Raw genomic sequence first — 10,721 nt, 5'->3', positions numbered from 1 at the left:
TTTCATATTTATCTTAACATTTGTTCATAAATTTCCCGCCATTTGTCACTTGCAACTCTGTTCGGATTGTAATTTTAAAGGAAGTACAAAAATATTATTCAGTATACAAAAAGATAACCTCTATTCAATGTATTCAATATATAAACAATAATTACTAATATACAGAGTTTTAAAATATTTAAATTTTATAGTGCTAAAAGCCTATATAATTTATTAAAAAATATATCTAAATAGTTATCTTTTTATAATAAATAATATTTTATTTAAAATATTTTAACTTAATCTTATTTTATCTGAATCCAAAAATTGTAATTTAATAATGAATTTATAAATTATTATATAAATAAAAAATGGCAGAAGTAAATCATGAAAATAGTAATAGATTTAAAACAAAATCTATTGATCATTCAGAAACAGAATGTTGCAAAAATTGTGAACATTTATGTGATCCATATACTAAACCAGCATTATGTTGTAATGAATGTTCAGGAAAGATTCATATTGAATGTTTAAAACGAGGAAGCGTTCCAGCATCATTTGTAGGAGATGTATTTTTTGATTTAACTTGTTCTCATTGTAGTCCTTTTGGTGAAGAAACAGTAGTACGCAATAGAATGCCTTGGCTTAATGTCATTATATTAACATTATATAATTTACGTGAAAAATCAAGTGGTATCAGTAAAAGAGGATATTTTCATTGGAAATCTGATATTAGTACATTTGTTGATCGTAATTGGGATTTTTTATTTAAGAAGACAGTGTAGGATATTATATGAAAATATTAATGGTTGAATTATTTTAATCAAAATTAAAATTTATATAAAATTTCTATGTTACATAAATTATAATATATATAAATTAATTTTTATTATTTTCAGTAAAAGAAAAAAGAATTGGATTGGTACAATATCAGGAACTCTTTCTCATTATAGTGGAATTTTTTTTAAATCAGGAACAACAGAATTAGGAGAATCAGGATGGTGGAGATTAATAGACAATGATCCACCTGAAGTTCTTATTGCTAAAAGTAATTATATTACATATGATTCCATATATAATTATAGGATATTTATAATTAATAATATTTATGATTTCAGATGAAAAAATGATATTAGATCGTAAAAAACAAGTTAGTAATCAAATAAAAATAGTAAATAAATTACATAATAGTCCAACTCCATCTGAATCAAGTATTTCAGTTGGAGAAGATAATGGTTATGGAAGTGGATTATTAAAAAATCAAGAATATATTACATATTCACAAACTGATGTTCAATCTGATAAAACATTATTTGATCTTTTACTTGAAGAAGATGAGTTAAATAGTATGTACTTATATAATATAAATATATAAAAAAATTATAAAATTATTATAATATTTTTCAATTAGATTTAGAGATTGAAGATGATATAATGTCTACTGAACAAAGTGATACACCATCATTGTCTGATTTAATAAGAGATTGTCAATATCAGACTAATAATTTTCATTTTTCACAATTACTGGATGATTTTACATCTGAATGGACATCCACTACAGATACTGTATCAGAAAATCTTAATAATATCAAAACAGACCAGATAAAGGAAGATGAAGAAGAAGAACATTATGAAGAAGATAGTAATGACAGTTTAAGTTCTGTGCAAGAACAGCTACCAGTTTCTTTATTTAAAACTACACAACGACGTCCATGGCCCTGGCAAAGAAATTATAATATTAGTACATATATTTTTTTGCTTTCTTTATAATATAATAATCAATTTTCATTAATTATTTTTAAATTTTACTTTAGAAGAAAAAATTCCACGTATGACACATCAACAAGAAACATATTTATTACAACAAGTTAATAAATCAACTCTAAATTGTGCATCTTCAGAAATCAGACGATTTTATCGAAAAATAGCTGTAAGAAAATTAAAACGTGAATATGGTTTACCATTACTGGATATTGATAATTTTGGCTCTAAAACAGAAGTACTTGATAAACCTTTAAAAGATTCTGGCCGAGTTTTGGATCGATTTTTTGGTGATGATTTAAGTTCGTTTGAACAAAGACTACAAGGATATAATGAACCCACATCTGTACATAGTCCATATACAAATAGACTTTTAAAACCATTCATAAGAAGAGATACTTCATGTCATCCTTTATGGTTGAAAGTAATGGAAGAGCTTCGTATTAAAGTCAATAAATCTAATCCAAAATGGAAAACACCACCAATAGCACCAATTGATTATTCTTATGTGAGACCACAACACATTCCTGCGATTAATAGCTTGTGCAATCAATTTTTTTGGCCTGGTATTGATTGTGAGTAAATATAATAAATATATAAAGATTCAATATAAAAAAATTATCTGTCATGATTATGATTTCTGAAAAAAAAAAAATAACAAAATTTTATTTTTTCAGTGACAGAATGTTTGCAATATCCTGACTTCACATGTGTGGTTCTATATAAAAAGTTAGTAATAGGATTTGCAATTTTAGTTCCTGATGTTAGTTATAATGAAGCTTATATATCATTTTTTTTAACTCGACCCGAATGGCGTAAATCTGGCATAGGGACATTTATGTTGTATCATTTAATTCAAACGTGTATGGGCAAAGATGTTACATTACATGTTTCAGCTACTAATCCAGCATTAATTTTATATCAGAAATTTGGTTTCAAAGTGGAAGAATTTGTCCAAGATTTTTATGATAAATATATGCCACCAAATTCACGAGAATGTAGACATGCGTTATTTTTACGATTGAGTAGATAAATTTAATAATATATATATATATCATATAGCAAATGTATATAATATTTATTAAATTAATTTGAATTTTTTGTAATGATATAAATATAAATAATAAAGTGTTGATTTTCATAAATTAAATTATATCAATTTTCCTCAATATAACGAATAAATTATTAATAAATTTATTCAAAAATTTATCTCAATATTATTTCAATATTATATAAATTTTATTTATATAATATTGTAATAATATAGCTTTATTATAATTATAATATTTATAAAAAAAATATGAAAAAAATTTATACAAATAATTATTATTATTAATATAATAAAAAATTTTGATATAATTTTATTTCTAAAATAAAAAATTTCAATATTGAAATATATTTATATATCTTATAATATTTAATATTATAATATAAAATTTAAGTAATAGTGAAAATAATAAAATAAATAGTACTTCTTCATAAAGTATTTTATATACTATAATTAATTTATTTATAATATTTGAATATCATTAAATTTCATGAACATAATATAGTATTTATATATACATGTATACATAGAATTTTCATTGTATATTTACAATTATATTCAACGAATATAAAAATATTCAGAATATTCAGCTATATTCAGATTGTAATGTAAACGATATCTTTTTTATTTATTTCTATAGTAGTACCAAATATAAAAATTATCATTATTTGACAAAGAATATCAACTATTTTATAAATATGTAGTAATAATATAAACATATTATTTATTTATTATTATATCAATATTAAAATTCATAAAGCGCGGGTAAAATTGTCGATCATATTTTCGATCTATCAACTAGGAGTGGGGGCTACTGACGTCATTAAATAAGTGCTACGGAACTGCCGTCGACCTATTCTCGAAAGTTCCGGAAGCCACTAGAAGGAAAGTTTGTATATATGGACTGCACAGCTTACGCGACACTTTAGTACGTGAAGAGAGGTGTTAAATGTTGTTTCGGGCCATCTGTTAGAAATAAATATTTCATTAATTTGCATAACGTTTTAAAAAATTTAGTGAATTAAGTGCCAATTGGATTTTATAATTTATTAAGTAACCACAAGAACAATAAACGGTAAGTTGAATGAAAAATGTAAACGATATTCCGTAGAAATCTTCGATTCTGTCAGATGTTTGGGTGAAAAAAATGGGCGATCTCATGAGTAATGGGAAATTATTCGCGTATATTCGATGCATGATTTTATAAGACATAAATGCAGATTAGGGCAGCCATCGTGGATACTGTAGAATTTATTTTTACACTGCTCAAAATCGTTGCACGTTTGCAGAAGCAGACACGTTCGTCGCTTATACGCGCTCATCATTGCCAGAAATAGATATCGGTGAAATACATTCGTGGGTGTGCGTTAGAGAGACATCCATATTTCTTTCCTCGAGAATATGCGAAAAAATGGCAGATCATTGGCAATCGTAATTAGTATCTATATGCTATTATTCTACTTGTGTTTCGATCAGATGAATGCAAAATGTTTCATGTTTTTATGACTTTAATGTGCTAGTAAATGCAATCTGATTTAAAATCATGTTTTCAAATTTTGAAAATTACATACTCTTTTCATACTTAATTCCTTGATACTTGTCTTTTGATTGCAAAATCTATACAATAATAATAGTATTTATACTAATTACATTGACGTTTGATTATTTGATCGTGAAAGTTATTAGTAAAAAAATTAAGAATTTAGTACAACAATTTTTTATAGAGATCTTGTTAATTTTATTTAATTCTGTTGATGAACTTTAATTTTATTGTGTAAAATTGTGCAAATAAAAAAATAAAATATGTAGATATACAATCGTAAGTTTGATTTATATTCGTAATAAAAAACATATCTTCTATATGCGCTAAGAATCTATAAAAGATGAAAACAGTTCTTTGTGCAGTGTGACGTCGAAATCGTACTTGAAACTTCAGAAGCAGACGCACTTTTATGGTCACGTTGCATTAAATATCGTTTCCCAAACCATCAATATAGAGAATTATACGATATAAAAAAACATGTTTGTAATGATGTAATATTTCGTTTGGATCATGCTTGTAGTATATGTAATGATTGCGATGTATGTAGCAATATAATTTTAAATAAAATGCGTAATAGGTATAGAAATTAAATCACAATAAGCTGCAGAATATTTTATGAATTTATTTATAATTTAATATAGAAAATATTTTAAATTGAAATAAATGCTTATTTAAATATAATTTAAAAAAATACTATTAAAAAAATTTGAAATGTAATTTAATAATTGTAAATGAAGATGAAAATAAATTTATTACTAAAAATATTTGTATGTTTTATTTCTAGAAAAACAATGTATCAATTTTCCTTTTATTTAAATTGTTGCAGATCAGTGACCAATGGGGAAAGATTACTATAAAATATTAGGCATAAACAAAAATGCCACTGATGATGAAATAAAAAAAGCATATAGAAAATTAGCATTGAAATATCATCCTGATAAAAATAGAAGTGCTGGAGCAGAAGAAAAATTTAAAGAAATAGCTGAAGCTTATGAAGTTCTTTCTGATGCTAAAAAGAGAGAAGTCTATGATAAATTTGGAGAAGAAGGATTAAAGGGAGGAGCTGGATCAGCAGGAGGAGGCGGTGGTGGCACAACATATACTTTCCATGGAGATCCAAAAGCAACTTTTGCTCAATTTTTTGGTTCTGCTAGTCCTTTCCAAACTTTCTTTGAATTTGGAGGTCCTTTAGGAAATCGAGTATTTAGTTTTCATGATGATGATATGGACATAGATGATCCACTTGGATTAGGAGTTGGTCCCCAACGTCAAAGTGGCCAAAGTGGAGCTTTCAGATCACATTCTTTTAATTTTGTGGGACCAAACTCTGGTAGAGGAGGTAACAAAGATCGTGCTCAAGATCCTGCTATTGAACATGACTTATATATCAGTTTAGAAGAAATTTTACGTGGTTGTACAAAGAAAATGAAAATTTCCAAACGAGTTGTACAACCTGATGGTTCTACCAAAAAGGAGGACAAAGTCCTTACAATTAATGTCAAACCTGGATGGAAGGCTGGTACAAAGATCACTTTCCAAAAAGAAGGTGATCAAGGCCGTGGGAAAGTTCCAGCAGATATTGTTTTCATCATTAGAGACAAACCACATCCTCTTTTTAGAAGAGAGGGCAGTGATATAAGATATACTTGCAAGCTAAGTTTAAAACAAGCTTTATGTGGTACTGTTATTGAAGTTCCTACGCTTATTGGCGAAAAAATCAACTTAAATTTGACTAGAGAAATTGTAAAACCTAATATGGTTAGGAGGATTCAGGGTCATGGTTTACCATTCCCAAAAGAACCATCAAGAAAAGGTGATCTCCTGGTTTCATTTGACATCAAATTTCCTGAAACATTATCCCAAAGTGCAAAGGACATATTATACGATACTCTACCGAATTGAACACGCAAAATTGAAAAAAAAAAAGGATAATTACATGTCATCACAACGACAGTTCTCTAATCATTCTAATTGACGAGAGTGTACGTTCTAGTACATAATACGTGATTAGAGAGCTGTAAAAAAATATTTGTTGAAGCGACGCAAATAATAATTTTATTTTATAGTTAGGAAAATGTGATTTTCCATTAGTCAAATGTAAAGTAATCACGTTTTCGGTTTAGGCAAATTTATGTTCATTAGAATGAAAAAGTGGATCATCAATGCTTTGATAGCACAGTGGAACGTATTTTGCCTTTACACGCGGGAAGAAAGATCCTAAATAGCAATTAAGATTGAAATATTTACATTAAGTTATATTTAACAGAGTGAATTTGTTATAGCGCAACTCTGTATGAATGCGATCTGCTTCATTTTGTTCATTTTGTACATTCAGAGTATGTATTATGTATACAAATATATTTGAATGAATGAATGTAAGTTTATGTATGTGTGTATGGTCTGTAAGTATTCTTTAATGTAAATGTATACAGTGCGTCTGATTTGTATGAGCAGAAAATCTGCAAAAACATGACAAATTATACCACCATCATTTTGTTCAATAATCATATTTCTTTTACTTTATTTGATTTTTTATATATCATGATTCAATTTGTTATTGTTTTCAATAAATTATTATAATAATATTAATATGATAGTAAAAAAAGAAGTAGTATATTTAAAAACTCTAAAGAAAATCGTATTTTGCTCATTAATTTTGTTTAACTTTAATGATTGGTGGAAGTTTTTGTCATATAAAAGCAGTGTATAAACAACTATTTGTAATATCGAGCTGATTTTCTTATGTAACGCGTCTTCTTAATTTTAATGGTTGGTTAATTATTTGTACGCTAAAATAATATCGATACAATTAAGTGACACAATTCTGTATTTTTATTCATTCCTTGTCTCATGATCGCTCCTATAGTGGATATAACATCGAGACATTCTTAAAATAGACAGCAAAGTGACGTCATTATCCTATCTCCCAGAGATACTTTCACACAACCGTGTAGTGAAGCAGTAGATATATATACAATTTTCTGGTATATTGATATATTTATATTTATACTGCACGTATAAGAAAAAAGAAATGATTGAACAATAATGAGAAAATTATAATAAGAAAAAAAAAAGAGAAATATATATTTGATATATTTAATAATCTGAATTTTTGTAATAATTGTTTATCTTAAACATATGATTTCATATTATGATCTTATCAATTATAGTTAAAAATCCATGTGATAGAAAAGTACTTAACTTAAAACTTATCAAAATGAAATAAAAAATTGAGATCAATAATAAAATTTTTAATAAGTATCTAATAATAAGTAATCATTGATATTAAAAAAAATAAAAATCATGAAATTTTATTATAAACAAGAAAGTCATTTATATTCTTTTTTTAATTCCTTTTTTATATGATAATTTGAAAAATGTTTCCTCTGTTGGTTTAATCAATTCTATGTAATCTTTATCGATCCATTCATTCTCATCTTGTGGAAATCTAATATTATATGGAAGAGAAGTCAAGAGGGGTAATCCATCAGGCCCCAAACTCAAATATTTGATTATTTGATCATTAAAATGAATTTCTTTTGCAAGCGCATTTTGAGGACTAAATTCTGCATCGTTGTTTTGACGATCATTCAGTAGCGTTTTTTCAAAATGAAAATTCTCAGGAAGACAGTGATGCTGACGACAAAAATAATTTTGTCCCTCTTCAGTATGACACCATGTACCATCTGGAAAGTATGGGTCAAGGCCAAGGTCATTTAATTCCACACGCGGTGTGTAATAAGATGCTATGTCTTTTCGTCGACAGAATATAGCACAGGCCATCCATGGTCTTTCGGGCTCGTGCAGTGCCTGCAATCCACCACTTTTGGCGTCTAATTCTGGCAATCTTTCACTGAATTCTCCACATTTTAGTGTCGCAAACTCATTTATGTTTTTACGTTTTTTATTGCATAGATTTTCATCTCTACAAAGGATAATATCGAAATGTAATCCCTGGCAATCAATTTCTGTGTTTTTTGGTATTGATGTGTTGCAAAATCGTTCTCTTATTTGAGCACCGGTAGACTTCAATAGACATCCACTTTTGCAAGGTCCTGTTTTCCACTCACTCCATCCACCTGGTTCAATAGAAGGTTTATTCAAACCGGGATAAATTTGTAAGACGTTTTTACATTCACCACTGCGACATTCTTTCCCTGGTGCGCAATAAGTTCCATCTAGAGCTGGTCCAGCGAAGAAATAACCGTTTCTATGAGGAGTTTTACATTGCAAAGATTCACAAACTTTATAGAATGTGGCCACCATGGCATCCTTGTCTCGGAGAAACATTTCACATTGTTTTTTAGCGGTCCATTCTCTTCCTGGGAGATTAAAGAACCTTGTATGATCTAGTCGATTATTCATTGAAGAATGAATTGATTTATCTTTGAGGCAAGATTTTGTATATGGAAGCTTTTGTGCTACTTCCCGGCTACATTCTGACCAAATAGTCTCTCCATAAATACCTCTGCTAGGAGACATTATGTAGCCATCTTTTGGGCATGTGTTTCCTGTTGAATCGTGATGCATTCCTAAACTTTTTAGAAAAAAGATATTAGTCAATGAATTAAGATTTACGAAGAAAAAGTAATTTAACCCTTTGCATTCGAAGTTGAAGTATATGTAAGTTGTTGCAGCGTTGTTGCATTGTGTTGAATATAAAAATTGATCACAAAGAGTTAACTCATTTTACTTAAAATATTAATTAATTAATATTAAACTTACTTATGTCCCATTTCATGCGCAGCTACATAAATAGATGTGAAACCAGCTGATGGAAAAGGCTTTCCAAATTGATTTGTTACGCCTAATTCAGCAATAACACAAGAATATTGTTCGATACATAATCCATTTACAATAGCTAATCCCATAGTAGCACTATTTTTTTGTCCATCTTCCATAACATAAAAATCCAAACCAGAAACATATAATCCCATATCCCAATGATTAGGATTAAATTCATTCGCGGGATTATTCTTTTTAGCATAATTGCAAAAAGAATCCAATAATTTTCCTCGTTCCCCATCATGATGCGGTAAATCTTCAGGCTGTTTTTGCATAATTTCGAGTCTAACAAGAGAAATATCGATTGCAATTCCTAAACTTGGATGGTGATAAACCGCTTGTATTCCATTTATATAAGCTAGTAACATATCAAGAATTTTCTCATCGTTTCTATCAAAAAAAGGTGAAAAAAGATTATAACCAGTCTCGTCAAAGAACAGTGCTAATTCCAACGTTAAAACATCATTCATGTTATTTTTGTTGATATTTTCAAGTGGTTCTCCGTTCTGATTTCCTTCTTCTTTCCTTAAGTGATTGTAAACCGGAATGTAATATTTCAGTTCATCTTCGAAAAACGTAAAAGGACCGTAAGTTCTTTTGACGATATGAGGCTCTTTCAACGTTTCTGAACGTTTAATATTATCGAAAAATGAGATTTTCTGACTTTGAAGAGGCATGATTTCTAATGTAATATTCTTCAGAAAAACTAGACCATACTGTGATGAAAAATAAGCTATTTTATGAAATGTCTTTCTTTTTTTATATTTTTAAATTCTGATACTGACCATTCCATGTTCTCCGCAAAGACTTATTGCAGCCGAACTAAGATTATCTTTATGAAGATAATGACACAATATTGGTTTATTAAGTTCCGGTAATTCTTCCAGAGTATCTGCATCACTATGCTTCCAAACTTGAAATTGAGGTGCTATAATTTTATCGTTTTTATGTAATGTTAATTCAATCGAATGATCAAAAGCTTTGAAATTTAAAGGTACCTGTAATGGTTTGATTAAATGATTTATCATAATGAAGATTCTAAATGAAAAATATGTATGAGAATGATTTAGCACTATGTAATGTAAAACTATATATATCAGATTCAAGACATACATATTGAATCTATTTTTTAATTTATATATATATAATAATATATGTATATATAAATGTTGCAATGAATAACTACCTCTGATCTATCTTCTGCATTCCATAATGGTAATAAAATAATTTCAATATCCTGTATGTTTTGACCGTATACTAAATGAAATAAAAGTAACAAAACAGTTTTTAATATTAAAGCCATAACGCGCGTTATGAATTTCAAGTTCAAGTATTTAGAAGAATGAACAAACTTGTTCTTATATATGCATATAAATGCAAATTATGAAACCCGTATATTGTTTATCTTTTGCAAAAATATATATAAAATGCGAAATGTATGCTGGCACCTCTATTGCAAATGTCATTGACATTGAAATTTGAACGAATTATATAATAATAGCAGTAATTCTATGTTAACGTGCATCATGGTGCATAGGAAACGGAATTCATAGGATATGTTTTTTTTCTTTTTTTTTTTTTTTTTACCATAAATCCCGTATTCTA

The 10,721-nt window shown here is 27.8% G+C and overlaps 3 protein-coding genes across 3 annotated transcripts; 2 read left to right on the top strand and 1 right to left on the bottom strand.

Moving 5' to 3' along the window:
* The first annotated feature begins 42 nt into the window (after positions 1-42).
* On the top strand, positions 43-2,890 carry LOC107996528 (cysteine-rich protein 2-binding protein). Its single transcript, XM_017054605.3, has 6 exons — positions 43-760; positions 879-1,027; positions 1,098-1,325; positions 1,391-1,720; positions 1,794-2,315; positions 2,418-2,890. Exons 1-6 carry the CDS (start codon positions 351-353, stop codon positions 2,771-2,773), a joined length of 1,995 nt encoding a protein of 664 aa, XP_016910094.1. The 5' UTR covers positions 43-350; the 3' UTR covers positions 2,774-2,890.
* Positions 2,891-3,619: 729 nt separating this feature from the next.
* On the top strand, positions 3,620-7,153 carry LOC107996590 (dnaJ protein homolog 1). Its single transcript, XM_017054731.3, has 2 exons — positions 3,620-3,863; positions 5,158-7,153. The coding sequence occupies exon 2, from the start codon at positions 5,169-5,171 to the stop codon at positions 6,231-6,233; it is 1,065 nt and encodes a 354-aa protein (XP_016910220.1). The 5' UTR covers positions 3,620-3,863; positions 5,158-5,168; the 3' UTR covers positions 6,234-7,153.
* LOC107996591 (A disintegrin and metalloproteinase with thrombospondin motifs adt-1-like) lies at positions 7,141-10,493 on the bottom strand. The gene is made up of 4 exons (XM_017054732.3): positions 10,303-10,493; positions 9,902-10,114; positions 9,057-9,832; positions 7,141-8,868 (listed from the first exon to the last, which is right to left on the bottom strand). Exons 1-4 carry the CDS (start codon positions 10,417-10,419, stop codon positions 7,665-7,667), a joined length of 2,310 nt encoding a protein of 769 aa, XP_016910221.1. The 5' UTR covers positions 10,420-10,493; the 3' UTR covers positions 7,141-7,664.
* Between the last annotated feature and the right edge of the window lie 228 nt (positions 10,494-10,721).

This window comes from Apis cerana, linkage group LG5, assembly GCF_029169275.1.
Source record: "Apis cerana isolate GH-2021 linkage group LG5, AcerK_1.0, whole genome shotgun sequence".
Lineage (NCBI taxonomy): Eukaryota > Metazoa > Arthropoda > Insecta > Hymenoptera > Apidae > Apis > Apis cerana.
This window is presented reverse-complemented; position numbering and strand designations above follow the sequence as displayed.